Raw genomic sequence first — 22,032 nt, 5'->3', positions numbered from 1 at the left:
TGCCCCTTGACTCGAAGGAACTCACTCTCCCAGAGTCCTCTGCCCCAGTTGGGCGAGAGAAGCAGGGAGCAGGCATTTCCTCCATAACCTTGAGGTGCCAGGAAAACCATCCGAGGTGGGCGGGAGGTGGGAAGATAACACCTCTAGGGGAAGAAGAGTGCCCTTGGCACAGCTTCATCAGAAAACACCAAAGAAGGGAGATTCTGGACCTGTGTCCCTGGGGCCGGCACCTGACCTCTGCTCTCTGTCAACATCTGGGAAGCACCCCCAGCCCCCAGCCCCCAGGGTCCAGCTGAGGCTAAAGTCCTGTGTCCTGTTGGCCGTGCCCAAGCTGCCAGCCGGAACTGGGAACATCACCTTCAATGAGGGGCAGCACCTGTGTGCCCCGCTGCCTTTGACCAGAAGACAGGTGGCTGGCCACCCTCTGGACCGTATGGAGGGTCGACAGCCCTTGGCTGCAGCCAGATTGCAGACTGCACAGGAGAAAGCCATTCCCAGCACTTCGGAGGGTGCACACTCTGGTTCTGGAGAATCCTCCGATTGAACACAGGCTCTGCCCTTGGTTGGCTGTGAGTTTCGCCCCATTATTTGACCTCTTTGGCACGCATGTCATTTTCTGTAACTTAGAGAAAGGGAAGGAAGTTCCCTTTTGCAGGCCTGCTGCAGGATGAAATGAGGGGACTTCCGTGGAGACCGTGCCCAGTGCCCAGTGCCTGTGCCGGCCGAGTGGCCTTCCTCCTCCACACCCTCTCGAGGCTAAACCCCCAGGACACGTGGCCTCATCCCCATCATGAGGGAATGTTCCTCCCGCTCACCACCCCACCCCTGCCCCCACAGGAGGGCAACTTTCCTGAACAGTTTAGGGCAGTAACAGCTCTTCCCTTTCCTCTCCCCCAAGACCCACCAGCTCAGCTCACAGGAAGCATCTGTTATCCCTGCACTTGGCTCATGGCCCAGGCCCTGGCCTTGTGGCGAAGACTCTGGTTGGCCACACTGGGGTTCAGAAGCCCAGAGCTGTCACACACCGTGGCCACCTTCCCGCCTTGGCCCACATCAGCTTTTGTCAGAGTGAAGCTGTGTTTTCTTCACCATTTGCCTGCTCAGAGTTGGGCTCCCTTGAGCCCAATGCTGCAGGACTAGGGATTTGGTTTTTTCCCTTTTATGGTGCTGTGGTCTAAGTCATGGCCTCTGAACAGTATGGTGAATGCATTTGGTGTGTGTGCCCAAATGAAACCAAAGCCCCACCAAACAGTATTTACCCTGGCTGAATGATAGAGCCTAATGCTTTCTGAGCTCTCCTCTCTCTCTCCCTCTCTCTCTCTCACTCTCTCTCTCTCACTCTCTCTCTCTCTCCCTCTCCCTCTCTATTTCTCTCTCTCTAGTTAGGACCCACCAGTGGGTTGGGATTTACTGTTTGACAAACCTTGCCTTAAATAAGTTCTATGTCACAGTCATATCTCCCAGAGAGAGACTCATTCTCTGTTTCCTGGAACCTCCTCTGTGCCGATGGTGATCCTGGGAACACAGAGACACTCAGCACCCAGATGTTGATTTACTGTCCACCAGGCCCGTCCTAGGAATCCATGACCAGTGCCCATCCTCTGCATGGACTCCAAACATTTGCGAGTGGGTCGCTTAGGTGATTGGCACTGAATTATGTGCAAACCAGAGTAGTAATGAGGATGAGATCAAAAGAGTGGAGACAGGATGTGAGGACCATCTGGCTGCCACCTCTGTGACAGCAACCCATGGATGGCCCGGGTTGATTCAGCAAAACTGCCTGGCTAGGCGGGCATCCCCTTCCTCCCTCACTGCTCCCTGTGTGTCCCTCTGAAAGCTGCACACTCTGCTGAAGACAATGACCTTCCCTGATAGAGGAGGACTGCTCTTCAGTCAAGGGCATATGAGTGGCTGCACTGTCTTGCTAGAATCTCCAAACAAGGTCTCAAGGTCCATTTGTAGGAGAGCATAGGCTCATCAAGCTTCCAAGAGCAGATACACCCAAATGAGGTGCTGCACATGGCAGTCTGCTTTTCTTTAAAAAAAAAAAAATGATGACAACTTAGTAAATACCTATTCTGAGCTATGTGCCATGTAGGTCTTGTCTACACAACATACATAAAATATCATTATCATGCATATCTTTTCTAATCCCAACCACAGGGTGGGTATGGTTAATCTTGTTTTACATACACAGAAACTAAAGCCAGTCAGTGTTAAATATTTTGCTGGATGCACTACTGTGAAACTGGTCGAGCCAAGACTTGAACCCAAATCTTGTCTTCACAATGATGTGGACAGCACAAAGGGCAGTTTGATTCTCAGTTCCTCCAAAGGGGCCAGGTTTCAAATAACATCCAACAACCATTCTTGGGTGCCAGGTACACAGCCCGATGCTGGGCATAGAACTGTGAGCAGGGCTAATGTGGTTCTGGGGTTTGTAGAGCTTTCTCTCTGGCGAGGGCATTGCAGTCTTAAAGGGAGCCAAGAAAGAAAACCACAGGGTACCTGGGATCTCTGTGAAAAGGTTGAGGTCTCTAATGCCTGTCCAATCTGAGGGCTACACAGTTACTTTTTTCTGATCTCGGACCCACACCTAGCCATAAATAACACCTACCTCTGCCATAAATGCACTCCTTAAGGCTTCCCATAAATCCCTCTTCCCCAAGTCCTGAACTCAGAATGATGCCATCTCCAATCACATACTCACCCTTCAACCCGAGCTAGGGGTGGGCTTTTATTCCAGGGTCCTTATCTGCTTGCACACTAGCCCATCAACTTCCTTGGGCGAGATGGAGCTCATTCCAGCTACTCCTCCAAATATCCCTTATCATCACCACTGGCTACAGGGACCCAGGACAAGGGAGCATAGCCGATGAGCATTCTAACTCCATCTCCAGAGGCAAGAGATGAAAACATAGGCTTCACAAGCCTCAGTGTCATGGATGGCAAACAGACATTTAGAGGGAAAGTGAGAGCTACAGAGAGGTGAGCATTGTTGTGGGTGCTGAGCTCTCTGCTTACAACACTTATACTCCTGTCTGTGCAGCAAACTCCTATTCATCCTTCAAAGGCCAATCCTAACGACTTCCCTCGGGGAAGCCTTCTCATACACCAGCAGTTCTCAGCACAGAGCATGCATCAGAACCACCTAGAGGCCTATCACCACAGATTGTGAGATCCAGGTCCTTGTTTCTGATACAGCAGGTCTGAGATGGGGCCCAACAATTTGCGTTTCTAGCAGGCTTGTAGGAAATACTGTTGGTCCCAGGAGTACGCTTTGAGAACCACTTCTCACACCATCTCCATCCTCCCAGACAGGCCTGATCTTCCTCTGCTGTGCCAGTTCTGAGCTCTATAGCCGTTCCGGTCATGCTGAAGTGTCACCTCCCTGGGATCAATCACATTGTGCAAATTCAGCTCCACACACCCAGAGGGGTAGGGCATGGAGATGAGGCATGCCTGCCCACCTTGCTCCCGGGCACACATGAGCTCAGAGGGAGCCCTGTTGACCCCTCAGAGACCTCAGATCCCTCCTGTCCCCACCCCACTGGCCTGCAGGGAGAGCTTCCAGTGTTCCAGTATATAGGTTTGGGTGCAAGGTCCCTAAACACAAGCTAAGAAATTCACCCCAAGTGGTTCAAGCCAAATACCTCATCTAGCACTTAAGCAGTACTAGGCAGTGCCAGGTGGGGTTCAGCACACTGACCCAGAGCAGCCTGGGCTTGACTTGGTTGACCTCTGACTCTCTTTCAGCTGTAAGATCCAGGGAATACAGTAACACTTTTCTGGCACTCAGATTCCAAATCTGTAAGATGGGAATAATAGTAACTTCTACCAAATGGGACAGCCATGGGGACCAAGCCCGGTAAATGCTGAGGATGGCACCTGTCACAGGCTAAGCTGTTGCTAGGTGTTTTTCAAAGAGGAAGAACCAGCAATCCCTTCTAACCCTGACTGGGTTGGACACGCTGGCCTAAGAAATGCTGGTCTTCAACCTGGAAAATCCCAAGTGGCAATTCTAGGTATTTGAACTTCTATGGCCATCCGTGCCAACTTCAGGAGGGAGCCATTCTTTATTTTTCCCGAACTCTGAAGTTCTTGGTGATTGAATAAGGTCCGCAGTGCCAGCATCTGAATCCGTTCACTCATATATGCCTGCATTTATGGATGCAGTCATGCATTCAGCAGATGGTTATTGAGGACCTACTATGTGCTACATGCTGAAATCCAGGCTGTTGTTGTCCACCCTGAATCTCAGAGTCAGATGCCACTTGCACTTCCTGCCCCTCCTGCCTCAGTTCTCAGTACCGTGAAGCACTTAGAAGGCTGAACTGAGCTCTCCTCCTGCCTCCCCCTCCCTTCCCTGCCCTGACTCCTGCTGTGTGCTTGCTCTGTCTCTTTGCTGACTTGAGGGACCTCTTTTACCCTCTTCACCACCTCCAAACTCTGGGTGGGCTCTCCTCCTCCTCTGCCTCCAGCCTGGAGCCTTCCCTTTACTCACCACACTCTCCTTCCTCACACCACGGCCAGTCCCTTCTCAGAAAGAGACATCTGGAAGCTGGGGAGAATGACCTCATCCCACTATAATTAAAGTGATTATCTGAGCGGAAAGGACTATTATGAAGTAGCCTTCTCTGCTTTAATATGCGTAGCCATTATAATTGAAACATGGGATTTCCATGTTAACACTGAGATTTCTGTGGTCTAATAAATCCTTCTCCTCACTCATCTCCCAAAGGAGAGAGGAGACACTCTGTGAAGCAGCTGGAGGTGATGTACAGCTTCCTATTCCAATTGAGATGCTAGCCCTGTGGCCAGACCAACCGGTCAGTAACTCTGAGAGTGCCCCAGTGCGGCCCTTCCCACAAGAGAGCCAATTGGAGACCACAGAGGGGACTTGGGAAGGAGCCACCAGACAGGAGCCCTCCTGGGAGGGTGGCTTCAACAGAGAAAGGAGAAAGTTGCCCCCCAGATGTGGGAGTGTGGGCTGACTGTCCTGCCAGTGTGACCCTGGGCAGGACAGTGTGACCCTGGGCACGTTACTCCCTCACTCTCAGGGTCCCACCTGTGAAATAGGCTAGTAATACCATCCACCTCATGGGACTGCTGGGAAGACCACATGATATGATGGGTGAGAGGCAACTGAACCAACACGTGGCATGTTTGGACCCTCCACGTGTGGGGACACTTCAGAAATGGTCTGTTTTTACCATTATTGTGAGAAAGCTGAGGCCCAAAGGCAGATGCTGCTGGTACCGGGCACATGACTGCCTACTTTCATGTGCACTACTGAGCTAGCCTACCTAACGTGTCTACTGAGCACCTGCCCAAGGCAAGGAGTCCGCCCCTCACCCCACTCAGAGATGCGGGAAACAGGTCAGCCTCCACTGTGGTTACCACGTCCTCTCCAGACTGTTCACCAACCAGGAAGAGCCAGAAGCCTGTCCACACACACACTGCCCTCTGTCCACTTGGCCCGTTCACAATGCTGTGCACCTGTGGGGGGGGGGGGGGCGGTGCAGATGTGCTGCTGAGCATGGGAAGATTTCCTGTCCCCACTTAGGTTCTTCTCTTCTGTTCACAGAAATGGTCGACTCTGACCACATTTTCATGACGTTGGGTGTGAACATCGCCATCATTGCAGGTGAGCTGTCCTGGGCCTCCAAGCAGGAGAATCAGAGGGAGTGCCCAGGGGAGAATCCACCCAAGGCTTCAGAGCAAATGCCTGAATGAGGGTGAGGTTGCATGAAGGGCCACGCCTAAGCCCATCTAAAACTCACTGGTGTCCCCTCACCCCATCACTCACAGGCCCTGAGTGACCTGGCCCCTACTGCCCAGCCTCCCAGCTTCACCTCCCAACTGCTCCTGAGTCCAAACAGAAATGAGGGGCTGACTGCTGTTCACACTCCACGCCTTTACTGGGTGTCCTGCAGAACCCCCTCCCTCTCCAGTCCTCTGCTTGGCTACCCCTGCTCCTCTGGCAAACCCATGCAGCCTTCACCTCCAGAGAGCGTGCCAGAGCTAAGGTAGGGTGATGAACAGTGAGCCACACTCCCCCAACCTGTCCCAAGTGCTTCCCGTGGCCCTGTCTTGTTCCTCCTAACAGTGCACAAGGCGGGGCGGCCACCAGGGCCCAGCCTTCGGGGCACTTTCCTAGATTTAGTACCAAGTCTCACGCCCTGGGGAACTTCTCAGTTGAGATCATTCTGGATTTAAAACTGCAAGTCCTGACCATTAACCTCTCAGTTTTAGGTAAACTCATGTAGTTGATTCTGCAGGGTATGTACAGAAGTCTATCTTCCTCAGTAGACTGAGTGACCCTGAGCAAGGGTCAGTGCTGGAATCCTATCCCAGCCTCAGTCTGAGCCAGTCTGAGTGGAAGGAGGGGGAAAGAGGAAGGGAGATCGGAGTAACTCAGATGGGTGCGGATAAGGGTAAGCACATGCCAGGCAGGAAGGAGAAGGGCAGGAATGAGCCAGCCTGTCTGGGGTTGGTGCTGACTGTAGCAGTGTCTGTCCTGGCACAAGCCCTATGAGTCTTGACCCCAGTCGCAGGCGCCTGCCCCAGACAGAGCCATGTGTTTGTTCCCTCTGCAGGCGTGATCGCCGCGATAGCCATCATCCTGATCTGCCTGCTTGTCATCACTCTACGCTACTTGTATGGGCACAAGGGCACCTACCACACCAATGAGGCCAAGGGCACGGAGTTTGCTGAAAGTGCAGATGCAGCCCTGCAGGATGACCTCTCCCTCCAGGACACAGGTGGGGACAGCAGCAGAAAGGAGTACTTTATCTGAGGGGCACCGGGTCCCCTCTCCCCCAATGCCTTCTTCACGAGAAAAGATACACCCCACAGCCCCACCCTGCTACCTGGACCACCAGGCAGACCATGAGAGCACCCATCTCATCCCAAGATATGCACCTGACCTGAGAACTCTGGGTGCCGGCCTGGGGACAGGAAAGAAAGAAGGAGGAACTGAGCCAGGAGAGGCCTGTCCCAGGCACCCAGGGATGCAGTGGTCACCCAGGAGGCCCACCTTTGCTCTGCCAGAGGGAGAAAATCTGGGTCCTCCTGGGCAGTGTGGTTTGTCATCAGCATGGTGTGAAAGTCCTTGCTGGGTGGGTGGGCCTGAGGGCTGGGGAAGCAAGGAAGTGAGTCATCTGTAAGCTGACTGGGGATAATGGCATCAAATGTCAGTCCTTGACATTTGGGGGGAACAGCAGGTGCCAGCGCTAAAAGGCACCTTTGTCTCCCATCGATCCAGTTCTAAATGATTGGAAATAAATTTGAAATGTAACCAAGCATTCAGAGTCAAACAGTATTACTGTAATTGGGGAAAGATAACCACCACCCAGGCCTTGCTTTTCACCAGTGTGACATTGTGTTCTCCACTACAGTCTGCGTGTGTGAGGCTGGGACCGTCCACTTCTGGCCCCATTGGCCTGTCCTCAGCATAGACAGTGCAGAGGGCTTCTGGGCCTCCCAGAAGAGGAGGGCCCAGTAACCAGCATTCTTTTCCCCACAAAAGTACCAGCTTCATGAAACAAATGTAAACGTGGAATGTTCCTCAAGAAATAGGTTGCCTGGCTGTGAGGACACTGGCTGAAGTGATGGTTTTCTAAGGTACAGTATTAGAGAAATCGGCCCCATTAAATAACTATGATAGACCCATCCTTCCCCTAATGACCATGGCTGGAGCACAGACTGCAGAGTGTCATTGTCTTGGGTTTGGGCCTTGGATCCTCCTTTCCTGATCCTAGGTCCTCAGTCAACTTGCTTGACCTTTCTGGCTTCAATGTTCTCATCCCTCAAGTGGACATGGCTCCATGGTAGTGTTGAGGAGGAAAAAATTTTCTTCTATGTTTCAAGGTCCTTCTGGCTGGTCTAAGGATCAAGTTGACATGAGACGGATTGGCCACAAAAATCACATTTAATTTTGTATGTCCTGGGAATCTACATAAACGTGGGATTCCAAAGACAGGCAAAATAAGATATATATGTCATCCTGAACTAAGGGGAAGGAGATAGGGGTCTGGGACTTCAAAGGGAAGGAAGGCGATTCACTGGAAGGTGAAAAAGGGTAATTATTTGGTAAACAAATGTGTACTGGGCCCCTCAGAAACAATGGGACAGGGAGAGGAATTTTAACAAAGATACTTTGCTAAACTCCTCCTTTTACTTCCTCTGGATAATGTAATTGTGATGATAGCTCCATTCCTGGAGTAGGTCCTCTATCTAAATTCTTAGAGATAGTTGGGGGAAGGTCAGAGTTTCTTCCTTGGTGTTTTGGGCACCAATTACTTTCAGCTCAAAATAATCTGCATGGCGAAGTGGCCCATCCTGAGGGACTCCTTCTGAAACCCTCTAGTACCAAGCGTCAGGGTTGATGGTGGGAACAGATGCATCAGGTGCTCAGTGCTGTCTTCTGATGTCAATTACTGGTGCTGCATAGGTAGTGCATATGTATTGGTTAGTGAAACTTCCTCATTGTACCACTTCTAAACATTTCCTGAGGAGGAGTAACTGTCACTTAAACTGATGGGGACATCTGGGTGGTTCAGTCAGTTGAGCGTCCAATTTCAGCTCAGGTCAGGATCTCATAGCTCATGAGTTCGAGCCCCATGTCAGGCTCACTGCTGTAGGTGTGGAGCCTGCTTCAGAACTTCTGTCCCTCTCTCTCTTTGCCCCCCCTCCTCTCTCTCTCTCTCTCTCTCTCTCTCTCCCTCAAAAATAAATAAACATTTTATGGGGCACTTGGATGGCTTAGTCAGTTAAGCATCCAACTTCGGCTCAGGTCATGATCTCACAGTTTGTGAGTTCAAGCCCCACATTGGGCTCTGCGCTGACAGCTCAGAGCCTGGAGTCTGCTTCAGATGCTGTGTGTCTCTCTCTGCCCCTTTTCTGCTCATGCTCTGTCTCTCTCTGTCTCAAAAATAAATAAATAAATAAATAAATAAATAAACAAACAAACATTTTTAAAACATAAAATGAACAACAGGGAGAGAAGATGAACTTACTAACCATCCTCTTTCATAAGTGTCTTTCTAGACTCCCCGCAACTCAGCAGTCACACAGAGACCAGCAGGTCCAAGTTTAAGCCTGCGGCCTGGGCTTCCCTGAACTCCCTACAACTCAGGTTTCTTGAGGCTGCACCATCTATGCCCGGGAGTCAACAAAAAGGTCCCCCATCACTCTCCCTAGGGGATAACAGGATCCAAGCCCTGCCAGCAGTGGCCACCAAGAAAAAGAGCTGGAAGTTATAGGGTTGACATGGGAACAGGGGGGAGAAATAGAAGGAAAGGAACTGGTGATCTTCAAACGGTGAGACCTTCCATGGAGTAACCCAAGTTCGCTGCCCCACCACTTTTTCATCTGTAAAACCAAGGGTTTGACTACATCCATGTGTCCCAAAGTGTGATCTATAAAATACCAGCCTGGAAAAATGGTGATAAACAGCCCAAACAAAAAGGGTGTTCCATGTGCAAATAGATGTGTAAAATGACATGTTAAGCAAATCTAAAGCCATGTGAGGCCTCTTGCCATCCTGTGTTCCAATGTATGCCATGACTCTTGGGGTGTGGGCATAGGGGGATGAATTCAGCATTTCCCAAATGTATTTTTCCAGACACCCCATTGCTTCCCAGAATACCCGTTACAAACCTGGGGGCCAAGAGTCCCCAGGACACATTTGGGAAACAACTGTACCAACCAGCTACCCAACATCCCTTCCTGTTGTGACATCACTTCAGGATTTTGAGAACATACGGGCATATGTCCTCATGTTCAAGGATGATGAGCACTCATCACTGCCCAGTGGGCACAGAGGAGGCACCCAGAATCCACATGCAGGCATGCCTTGCTTTACAAAAGTCTCCAGGAAGAGGGTCAGCCCAAAGGACCTGGGCCCCCTGATGCTGCCACTGGTGTCTGTGCTGGAAAAAGATGCTGGTGGCTCTTCCCCACTCTTTCTGCAGCAGCCCCGGGGACCCCCTACTCACTGCTCTCTGAGAACCAGTCCCTCCCTCCCCTGGTGCTTGCCCTCCATGTCCACCGAATGTCCTGGAAAACCGTACTGAAGCATAGCCTACTCCCAGCCCTCAGTCCCAACCAGAATCAGATGCAGAGGTGACATGGATATTGCCAGGCTGGGTCATCCAAGGTGGCCTATCCAAATGTCCCCAGAAGGGAGCTGTCACAGGCTAACTGTAGAGGTGAGCGAGAGCATCCTACCAATGAGCATGCACATGCACACCCCCCATGGGCATCCAGTGCACACTGGTGTGCAAATAATGGTGCTCCCTCTGGTAAGGGACTGCACTTTCCTTATCTTTTATCCCTCCCCCAGCGATGCGTAGAGTCACCGTGTAGCATGTCTGCAACAAATGTGGATTGGGGCGAGTGTGCACTCCTATGCATGCGCCCATTCTCCAAAAGCCATTAAGGAGGAAGGAAGTGGAGAGAAAAGGCCGAAAGGGCAGATAAAACAGGAGAGGTGGAGAGAAGGAGGGCTGGAAGAAGAGGGAAGGGGAGCTAGCACACTCTATGCAATGCCCCCTTCCCCATGCATGTTCCTCTTAGCCTCACCACAATCCTCGCAAACAAGTGGCCTCATTCACCCTTCACACCTGCAGAAACTGAGCCTCAGGAAGCTTGGAGGGCTTGCTGGAGATGACACAGCACCTAAAGGCCATGGGAGCATTTGAGCCCAGGCCTGTCTGACCAGCAGGCTGGAGAGAAGAGACTCCTTCCTTCTGTAGGCTGAGGTGAATCAGCGAGGACTCTTTCTGGGAACAGAGCAGGTGGCACCAGGACTCAGGGACACTGGAATGACCCAATGCTGGGGTCAGAGCACTCCAGGCCAGGGCTCTGTGGCAGCAATGACCTGGGCTCTTACACTAACATCCCCATCCCTGTCAAGGGCCGGCCTGGGACAGAGGCAGCCCTAGAGTCCTGGGCTGTTGGTGCTCTGCAGGATGATTAGCAAGATAAAGACAGCAAGTGTTTTCAGGTTGATCACACTTGATTCATGTGCTAGCACCCAAGAATCTTGCCATCCAGGTCACTCTTATCAAAGAGGAAAATGATTGGGTAGATTACATCTTGTCAGAATATCCATAAAACATCTGTACTAATCCTCCTTGGATGTTTTGTGCTTTTAAAAAGTGCTTAACCCCAAAATAAGAGTAATGGTAAAATTTCAGATACAGAGATAGATCGTGTGTGTGTGTGTGTGTGTGTGTGTGTGAGTGTTTCTGAGTCTTTAGCTGCAAGCCACAAATATGAGCAGCCCTGTTTCAAGAGCTCATGGCTTGGTGGGAAAGATAAACATATCAGTGTAGATAGCTCCAAAGTGTCACAGATTCTGTGAGAGAAGGGAAACAGACAAATGTGGAACACAAAGGAAGGACAGGCCGGTTCCACCTGAGGCATGGGATGGATTAGGAAGCCTTCAGAGGAGAAGGGAAGGTTGTGTTGGCCACGCAGGAGACTAGGGCTGGACCACGGAGGGTCTTAAGCCCCAGCTAAGAAATGGGGCTTTGTGTCACAGGCCACAGGAAGCCACCGGAAAAACAGGTCATTCTCTATCATAAAGATAAGGCAATGATCAAATTAAACAGGATGAAAATGCATTGTGGAAATGTACAAGGTCATTCTGTCATCCTGGAGTAGTAGCCCATTACTCCGGCCACCCCATTGCCCCATCTGAAATTCACATGACTCAGCCCATCCTGCTCATTGGGAAATGGATCCAATCCACTCACCAGAAGAAAGGACAGTAGGTCTGAGCTGCAAGCCAACTGTTACATAAACATAAGAGAAAAACTTCTTCAATGGAAGCAATTCCTGATGGTTTTATCTTGTTTATGTTCCTTTGGAAGAGATGCTGTTTAATTGTTTTCCATTTCTCACCTGAGCTTTCTTATCATCATAGCAACAGAGATGCCTCAAAGGTCAAGGGGTGGGGCGCCTGGGTGGCGCAGTCGGTTAAGCGTCCGACTTCAGCCAGGTCATGATCTCGCGGTCCGTGAGTTCGAGCCCCGCGTCGGGCTCTGGGCTGATGGCTCAGAGCCTGGAGCCTGTTTCCGATTCTGTGTCTCCCTCTCTCTCTGCCCCTCCCCCGTTCATGCTCTGTCTCTCTCTGTCCCCAAAAAAATGAATAAACGTTCAAAAAAAAAAAAAAAAAAAAAAAAAGGTCAAGGGGTTTGGGGGAGGGGGAAGGAGCTGTGCCACAAATAGAACTACAGGCACTTGAACATCTGCGATCATGTCAACATGTTATGGAAAGTTGTGGTTCTGGAATTGGACAGAGTTGAACAAAAACCTCCCCACTAGCACTAACCACCTCTGTGACCTAGGAAGAGTTAACTTCTCTGATTCAGTTCTAATCCACAAAATGAAGATTAAACTATTTTAATTTATGGTGTTTTGAATGTGAAATTCAATAAGGATATAAGCTTGTCAGGAACTGTGAGGGCACTGAGATTTTACCTGCTTGTGAGGTAAGCCAAGGCTGTAAGAGTTCCATGGGTGCTGACAGAAGACACAGGGCAGAGGGCTTTCTTACTCACAGCAAGGGCATAGACATTGGCATATTTGTGTGGGCACTTCCTGTTCCCTAGCCCCAGGTGGACAATGAGGGTGGTCCCCAATGGATACTTGTCCACATGGTAGGTTGAATTCCAGAAGAAGAACCCTGAACTAAGAGAACCAGAGTCTCTTCTGATGGGCAGTAAGCACGTCTGCCCCTCTGATCTGGAAGAAGGTACTAGCTCAGTCTTCCAAAGCTGTTTGCTATGCAAACTTCCTTGAAAAGATAGTCCAGAACAGCCAGGTCATGCCTCACAAGATGTGAGAAATTTGAGAGACCCACAGAACATTTTTACCCCAACAAGATAGGCACTGCCTAACAGTACTTGGTGGCCCATGAGTGTTCGGTACTTACCGAATAACCGTGTACATACATTAAATTCTAACAATGTGCTAAGTAGCTGGGCTCGGAGCCCATTGAAATATCCCCACCTTGTCACCAGCCAACCAAAAAGCATATTCTGCTTCCTAAGGCATGTGGGGGAGTTTCAAGGGGAAAACTTTTCTCCATCCTTCTGCTAATCCCTGAGAGATGTAGCTTCAGGTTTTGTGGGTTTTATTAGTTTGCTGTCACAGGAACAAATAGAGGTATATACTGTGGGAATGTCTCAGTTCATGGGTGAACTCATAAATCCAGAGCCCTGAAAATGAGACTCAATAGAATTCTCCAGCTTCTATTTCTAAGGTCACCCAGTGATCAAGAGGTCTCTCTTACCAACATTGTAGATCTCAGAGGATGCTTAAGATAAGCAAACCCCCCACCCAATCTTTAACTTTAAACCAAACACTTTGGCCACCTTTTATTTTTCAGATAGCTGAAATCGTTCTTCTTTTCCCCCCAAGTCAAAGAGTAGGAAAGTGTTCTACATTCAGCTCTCCAAAGATACAACACTCTGGGGGCTCCCTTGGATGCCCCAAGGGCAGGGCACCCCTTCCTCTGGGGCAGGATCATTTAGGTCACAGCCGCTGCTTGTCGGACATTGTCCTCTAAGGGTGACAAGTGGAGACATTAAGACAAAATGATGGTGAGCATCCAGAACTCAGCATCCAAGCAGTGACATACCTTCATTCAGTCCCCAAATGTCCCCTGAGTTTATACCACACAGTAGGCACCATGCCAGGGACTTAGGGCGAGCAAGTCACTGCCACTGCCTGGAGGACACTCATCACAACAGGAAATATGTTAAAACTGCTCAGGTTGCACGGGGTCCACACTGGAAGAAAAATGAAGAGCCTAATGGAGGCCAGGGAAGCCTTCTTGGAGGAGGAACTCTAAGCCTAGTTCTGAAGGAATCAGCCAGTCACAGGGGTCAGAAATGCAAAGAAATAAAGGTGAGTCCAGAAACTGCCAGTGCCATGTTCTTCTGGAGCATGTGGTCTGCGCAGAAGTGAAGGATGAGGCTGGACCCAGGGACTGCAAAGAACCAAGTAATGAGGGGTCTGGCCATCATACTGTGGAGCCTGGATGTCGTCTTGTAGGTGATGGAGAGCCCTTGGAGGGGTTTACAGGAGGAAATGGGGTGTAGATGTAGTCTGATTTGCACATTACATTGGTAGCCAGAGGTGAAGATGAATTAGAGGCCTGGGGAGAAAGATGGCTTAGAAATTGTTGAGGCCTGGATAAGGAAAAGCACCTTGTAACAGATCCCTTAGGATCAAAGCAAAATTCTCTTTTGACACAGTTGTGAATTCACCTGACTCTGTATTGGTTATGGCGTGCCATGCACACAGAAAACTACAGCCCCTGGAGCGGAAGTTCATACCAGATTTATTGGGTTTGTAGATGCAGACTGTTCATCAGCCATTGTCACTAAAATCTACAAAGAATGAATCAAGGTCTTCTGGCATCCTACAGTCACATCTGCACCTCCTCTGGGACAAAAGATACTTGACTAGAACCCCAGAGGGGAAATCAAAACAAAGGATTCAGAGGGGCTACCTCTTAAAGCCTGCCCATAGAGCACTTGAGATGCCCAGGGAAGGCATTCTACCCAAACTTCCCACCCCAAGGAAGTCAGAAATTCTACTACTCAAGTTTTATTCTTTAGGATGAAAAGTCGCAAAGCCTTCTGCCACACACATCCTTCCAGGCACGGGAGAAATGGTGGGTAAGCCTCTGCACATCCTGTCTCTGACCAGAGGTATAGGGCATGAGAGCCTGGAGGTGGGAGAGCAGAATGGGGAGCTGAGGCGTGTTTGCGCGGTGCATGGTGGGATAGAAACGGGAGGGCAGAGAAGGAAGACATTTCTGACTTAATTACTTTGCAAAGGTTCAGCTCTGAAGCCTTTCTCAGGTCAGAACCTTGTCCTAGCGCACAGAGGACTATGATACAGAAAAGAGGCTGTGCCTTGAAGTCCAGCAAAATAGCTGCACATGTGCCAGACAAGGCCACGGAAACCAATCTGCATACTTATGTCCAACCTTCTAATTTCCCTTGGAGAGGAGAAATGGGGTCTTGGAGCTGCCAAAGGGGGCAGGCTCCACATATTTTGTGAATACCAGCACCTGTGCCATACTAGTAGCTATGCATATACCAGCCTCTGGGCAACGCCCAGCACCTGTGCAATACAAACATATATGCAATACTGATACCTGAGCAAAACTGGCAGCTGGGCACCACTGGGTAACTGGGCAGAAGTGAGCACCTGTGAAGCCCTCCCGCTCCTTGTGTCCCTGGCAGTCATTGTTGACTGATTGTGTCGTTCTCCCACTGGAACCAGGCTGGGCTTCACCATCTTCCCCACACCTCGCTCCTGGCAGCCTGAGCCAGACTGGAAGTGACCTTGCTGTCATCTTGCCACCATCTAAAGAAGATAAGCTGGTTCCTGGGAGTTGACGTGGAGCCGAATCAGGAGGCTCCCCTCTTTGAGTCTTCATTTTCTCATCAGTAAAAAGGGAATAAAAAGCCCTAGCCTCCCCGCTTCATGAAACTATTAGGAGTAGGCATAGCCAGTGCTGAGACAGCGTTGCTAATGTGTGACGGGTGGAAAGCCTCCACCACCGGTCCTCCTGTCCTTGCCAATACCCTGTTGAAACGTACCATGCAAAACATATGGAGGGTCCCCCCACCTACACACAGACATATTCAATTTTCAAAATAACAAAGCTGGAGAGTTTCAACAGCCAAGCTGAACTGGAATTCTTGGCAGCCAACAGCAGCTCCCCCCAAGGGAGGTAGAAGGAAGTTTTCTAACTTGTTTATCCCACTTATTATTAATCACCTGCCATTGAAAAATGATTCTAAGAGGAAAAAATGTGCCGCTGAGTTGCAAATCAAAGAAATATGTATATGCATTTTATTTTATTAATTAAGGCAGAGATTATCTAAAAGAAGCTTACTCAAAGCCACTAAGGGTACAAAGGGCCCACACTGGAAGGAGTAGACTTGGCAGTCCCTTTGGCAGTGTGCCAAGAATCTCATAAATGTTCACCTTCTTTGACCCTGAAATTCTATCTCTAGAAGTCTATCCTGAGAAACTATCTTGAAATGCAGACCAAGATTTCAGTTAAAAAGCATCTTTAATCGCTCTATTTACAGTAAGGGAAATATAAAACTGCTTAAGTGTTTATCATTAGGAGAATGTTAAGAAAATTATGATGTGAACTTGCAATTAGATATTCTGAAGCAATAAGATGATGTTACAGAGAATTGTTAATAAGTTCAAGAAATGCTTGTGATATAATGTTAAGGGGAACACATCAAAATACATGATACACCCCCCACCCTGCCCTGTGCAAACTCAGTCATGCTAAAAAGGCACAGAAAAGAGAGGAAAGCCCACCTGCATGGTAACAGTAACCACTCCAGGTGCTAAGACCATTAAGAGAAGTTTCCACAAGAATCAAGGAAGCTTTTCTGAGACTCCTCGTCCTTTGGAGGTGGAGACCAGAGCTTCACTGAGGCCTGTTCAGTCTTCGCCCTCGGGGTTCGGTACCTTCGTGGGCTCCCTCACCCTGCTGTGTCTCTTGTCAAGGGCTCCACACTGTCACATCATGAGTCCACACAGAGAGACTGCAAACCGGAAGTCTACCTCTCTGTCTCAGTGACTGCAGAGGACTTTGGCTCCTCTGGACAAGCAGAGGTTCTGCTGCAGGCAGTTACAGGTATGAGTCATCATTTTCTGCTATTTCTTTCCTATCAAGTACATTTCCAAGTCTTCTACGAAAATTATATAATCAGGATAAAAAAGTAGTATAAATTAAATGAGCATCAGTCAAGAATCAGCTCTGCTGTAAAATGCAGAGTATTCTACAGCCCACCTTCCTCCCTAAGCCCCGGGCAAATCCCTATGTGAATTCCCTCAGTGAAGGTTATCTACCCAGGAGAGGTGGTCTGTAGAGCCAAACAGAGAAACAGGGCAGGAGTATTGCCCAAACCACAAACAAGACCTTGTGAAAGTTGATTTAGACCTATGCCCAGCCACACTATTCCACGAACACACCATCCATGTTTGGAAGCACTGCGCACCGAGGTGGCAAGACAGAAGACAATGGGGGCCCTTGCTGCTAGAAGGCACGGATGAGGTTATACAGCCCAGCTCTCTCACTGAACAGATGGGGACACCAAGGAGACGTAGGGTACAGGCTTGTCAGATACAATACAATGCCTTGGAACTGAGCTATGACAAACATTTATAAGCTTACTAATCACTGACTGTGTACCCATTGTGATCTACTGACTCACTTAACTCTCACAGCAGTTCTTTGAGGTAGGAACCCCTTTTACAGATGAGGAAACTGAGACACAGGGACACTCGGAGGTCATCCAGATTGCATGACATGACATGGCAGAGAGCCAGGATTTGAACCCAGCCTTCAGCCCATGAACTTAATCAGCACACAGTTTCTCATAAAGGGCTGATTCTGAAATGAAAGGGCTGCACTGAGTTTCTGGGAGCCTGATGATTGTGTGCCTGCAGGAGAATTGATCTAAGAGTGTCTAGATACTCTTTCTGTCTGGCATGAGGAGAGTGGTCTCATCTGCAACCCTGACCCAACCAAGCCAGCATCTCTAGCCCCTGAACTAGCATTTATTCCAACTGATGTAAGTGTTTTCCCAAGCAGACTCCCAGAGGCTAGGCAAATAGATTCTCAGAGACACCCCACAAGGTATATGTTCCTTCAGGGTAGCCCTGCTTCCCCCAGGATGTCTGCGTGGGATGGGGCACTAGAAGAGGGAAAGGTACTGCCTTCCAGAAATATCCTACCTGGATGCAGACCCTCAGTTCTTAGAATAACGGAAAACCCTGAGGATGGTGTTGAGCAAGAGGCAAGCTGGGGAGCTTTGTTCATCGGCCATGGCAAAGCAAATCTGAGGCCCTGAGAGAGCACAGCAGCACTTGTACACCATAGTAGAACAGGCCTTCATTTTGAGTCACAGAGCATGTACAAAGAACCTTCTGTGGCCTGCTCTTATATGGACATTTGGTCTACGGAGATGAATGAGGGAGGTCACAAAGACCAATAGTGATAGAAAGGAACTCAAAAACTTCAATACATCTTGCTAAATACAGAGACAGAGGAGACCACAGGATGTTTCCGTATGTGACCCAGGAGACAGTGGGATGTGGGAGAGAAGCAAGGGGAAGGAAGGAGAAGGGATAGAAGAGAAGAGAGGGATCAGTCAAGCAAAGGTCCCTGGGAGAAGAATTCTGCTTGTCAGTCTGAAAAAATAAGTAGGAATTACTGAGTTACCATCATTTGAATTAACAAAAGAGAATCTTGAAAAGAGGTGGATGACAGACAGATATGGGTCTGGTATGCCTAAAGTGCTAGAAGAATGTTCAACAACAGCCTTGAGGGCCAAGCTATGAAGTATGCATTTCACTCAATAATCATTGGGACACTCTGGAGGACTCTAGACAGGAGGAGGCTTAATCAGTTTTGAAATTTAAAAACACCACCTTTAGTGTCATGACAGATGGGCTAGAAGGACTCTTCTCCTTCCACAGGCCAAAGTCATGGAAATTCCCACTACTTCTTAAAATCCCTAATTGAGAAGAATATGTTCTCTTCAGAAAAGAACTTAATAGCACACAAATATGTTCCCTGGGTGCCTCACCATATTTCCCTGGGTATTTCTTAATATTCAGTGATTAATACATTAGCATCCACCAATACAAAAATACCTATAGCATATTAGCCTGTATCCCATTTTCAGATTAAATGACAAAGCAAATGAAGGCCCTAAAATCATGAAGCAACGAAAGTACATTTAATGTATTTTTAATGTTATTTTTATGTACTTTTAGTACATAATGGCTGACTGAATGGCTCCAGTCAAGATGGTGTAAATAAATTCCCTCTTTAGGTGCATAATATCGTAGTTTGAATAAAGCCCAAAAGAGAGAAAGCAGCCTCAAAAGTAAGGAAGGTATTTATTTCTGTGGGGTCAGAAAAGGAATAGATACGTAGAGAGGCACCAGCTTGCTGGCTCAGAGATGGTTCTGGCTGGGTGGTAAGAAGTAAAAGTATTCACCTGGAAAGGGAGACCCAGAGTTTAGAAAGTCTGACTTTCAGAGAAAACTGGCCCTCGGAGAACCAAGAAGCATGAACAAAAGTAAGCTCACACCTTGACACATCCTAGTAAAACCACAGAGAACATGGGGATAGAGAACCCCTCCAACAGAATAACAATTGAGCTAATGGAAAGTGTCTTAACAACAAAGAAAATCAGAAAGCAATGAATTACCTACAATACACTGAGTAGAAACTATCCAAGAAATGAAGAATGTGAACAATAAGATGGGAAAAGAAGTTTTAAGAGATGAAATATATATAAAGCATTCAGGAAGGATATCTAAAATACATCTAGTCAGATTTCTAGAAAGAGAAGAGAGAAACTGAAGGAGACATATTTTTAGAATTATTAAAAGACACCAATCTTCAGAATATAGAAATCTTAAAGATTCTCAAGTAGGAAAATACAAGGAGCCCACAACTAGGCAAATCATAGCAAAATGGCTAAACAATGAAGACAACAAGACTATATTTGAAATAATGATAGAAAAAATAAAGATTAAATTCAAAAGTATCAGCAATTATTTTGACAGATAACTTCTCAACAGAAAAAAAAAAGCAGCCTTGAAAACTGAAATAATACTTTCAAAGAGAAAGTAGAGAAAACTGTCAAAATTGGATACTTATCAAAACTACTCTTCAAGAACATGATGAAAGAAAGACATTTTCAGATGAACAAGAAACTCTCACTAAAGGACATTCTAAAATAATTCAGGTAGAGAACAGAATTCCAGATGGAAAGTATAAGATGCAAAATAAAATAATAAGCAAAATATGTGGCAAATATATAAGTAAATCTAAACAAATTCAGACTTTATAAAACAATAATAATAATGTCTTGTGAGATTAGAAATATGGTATGACTAAAATACTGAACATCAACCCTATATTTAGAAAGGGAAGTTAAAATTAAAATGTTCTTGAGGTTTTATTGTTTAAGAAAATTACAAAGATATTAACTAAATTTTGACTCATAAGTTAAATATGCATATTAAATAACATTACATAAAAATGTATAAATTCCAAATTGTAAGCAAAATATGGAATGAGAAAAAATAAGCAATCAATTCAAAAGAAGGCAAGAAAAACAGAAAAGATTAGAGAGAAAGCAAAAAGGAGGTTATTGGAAATCAATCTTATTCTGTCAGAAATATAAAAATGTAAATTTATTAAGGTCTCCATTAAAAAAAAGATTGTCAAAATAGAAAAGTAAAAACAGCTATAAACAACACACAAGATGAAAGTAAAACAGGACAAAAAAAATCTAACCATTTAAATAACTGATTTCCCCCAAAACCAATAAAATACTTAGAAACTTGTATGCATCTAAAAATATGGTCTCTAAATATATAAAACAAGTTGACAGAACTGCAAGAAAACATAGACAAATCCAGCATTATTTTAGGAGATATTGACACAACTGTCTTGGGAATAGCTAGATTAAGCAAGCAAAAAATAAAACAAAAAAACAAAAAATAGAGACATAAAAGATCTGAAAAGCACACCAATCTTGACATAACCGAGATTAGATAGATGATAGATAGATAGAGAGATAGAGAGATAGATAAATAGATAGACAATTAATATTCATAACATTCAACAGTTTTGAAATGCACATTCTATTCAAGTGTACATGGAATATTTACAAACTTGTCCAGGCATTAAGACCAAAACAAACAAACAAAAATGTCTCAAATACTTGTAAAGAATTGGTATCCTGGTATCTTCAAACTACATTCTCTGACCACAATGTAATTAAATTAGAAATGAATAATAAAGACAATTACTGGATGTAAATTCAACAACATACTTCTGAATAGCAAGGATCAAATAAGAAATCATAATGGATACTAGAAAACATTTCAAACTGGAAGAATGTAGAAGAATGCACATCAACATGTAATGGAATGCTAATTTGATATATAGATAGAAATCTATCACCTTAAATACTCATATTAAGAACAAGAAAGGTTGGGGCGCAGTGGGTTAAGCGTCCGACTTCAGCCAGGTCACGATCTCGCGGTCCGCGAGTTCGAGCCCCAAGTCGGGCTCTGGGCTGATGGCTCAGAGCCTGGAGCCTGTTTCCAATTCTGTGTCTCCCTCTCTCTCTGCCCCTCCCCCGTTCATGCTCTGTCTCTCTCTGTCCCAAAAATAAATAAACGTTGAAAAAAAAATTAAAAAAAAAAAAAAAGAACAAGAAAGGTTAATGAGCTAAACATATGACTTAAAAAGAACAATAAAACATACCTAAAGAAAATGAAAGGAAGAGTATACTAAAGATGAAAGCAAAAATAACTGAAAAATAATCAAAACAGTATGGTACTGGCACAAAAATAGATACATAGATCAAAGGAACAGAGTAGAAACCCAGAAATGAACCCACAACTTAATCTTCGACAAAGCAGGAAAGAATATTCAATGGGAAAAAGATAGTCTCTTCAACAACGGTGTTAGGAAAACTGGTCAGAAACATACAAAAGAATGAAACCGGACCACTTTCTTACACCATACACAAAAATAAATTCAGAATGAATTAAAGATCTAAGTGTGAGACAGGAAACTATAAAAATCCTGGAAGAGAAAAAGGCCATAACTTCTTAGACATCAACAGTAACAACTTCTTTCTAGATGTGTCTCCTGAGGCAAAGGAAACACAAGCAAAAATAAATATAGGGACTTCACCAAAATAAAAATCTTCTGTACAGTGAAGGAAACAATCAACATAACTAAAAGGCAACCTACAGAATGGGAGAAGATATTTACAAATGACATCTGAGAGAAGGTTAGTATCCAAAATATACAAAGAACTTACAAAACTCCACACCCAAAAAATGAATAATCCAATTCATTTGGGCAGAATAGGCAGAAGACATGAATAGACATTTTTCCAAAGAACACATAGAGCTGTCCAACAGACACAT

General features: G+C 46.7%; 1 protein-coding gene and 1 long non-coding RNA gene across 2 annotated transcripts in view; both read left to right on the top strand.

Annotated features, from left to right (window-relative positions):
* The window catches only part of GYPC (glycophorin C (Gerbich blood group)), a 42,874-nt gene extending 35,570 nt beyond the window's left edge, over positions 1 to 7,304 (top strand). The window contains exons 2-3 of the mRNA XM_045479454.1: positions 5,588 to 5,647; positions 6,600 to 7,304. Coding sequence (XP_045335410.1) covers positions 5,588 to 5,647; positions 6,600 to 6,799 — 260 coding nt within the window. The 3' untranslated portion in view covers positions 6,800 to 7,304. The remainder of the gene's footprint in view (positions 1 to 5,587; positions 5,648 to 6,599) is intronic.
* A 1,605-nt stretch (positions 7,305 to 8,909) lies between these two features.
* Positions 8,910 to 21,432, top strand: LOC123598771. Its single transcript, XR_006712776.1, has 3 exons — positions 8,910 to 11,954; positions 12,197 to 21,081; positions 21,314 to 21,432. It is a non-coding gene; the product is annotated as an uncharacterized LOC123598771 (long non-coding RNA).
* Positions 21,433 to 22,032: the final 600 nt, after the last annotated feature.

This window comes from Leopardus geoffroyi, chromosome C1 (genome assembly GCF_018350155.1).
Source record: "Leopardus geoffroyi isolate Oge1 chromosome C1, O.geoffroyi_Oge1_pat1.0, whole genome shotgun sequence".
Lineage (NCBI taxonomy): Eukaryota > Metazoa > Chordata > Mammalia > Carnivora > Felidae > Leopardus > Leopardus geoffroyi.
Note: the sequence above shows the minus strand (reverse complement) of the source record. Positions and strands in the feature narration are given on the sequence as shown.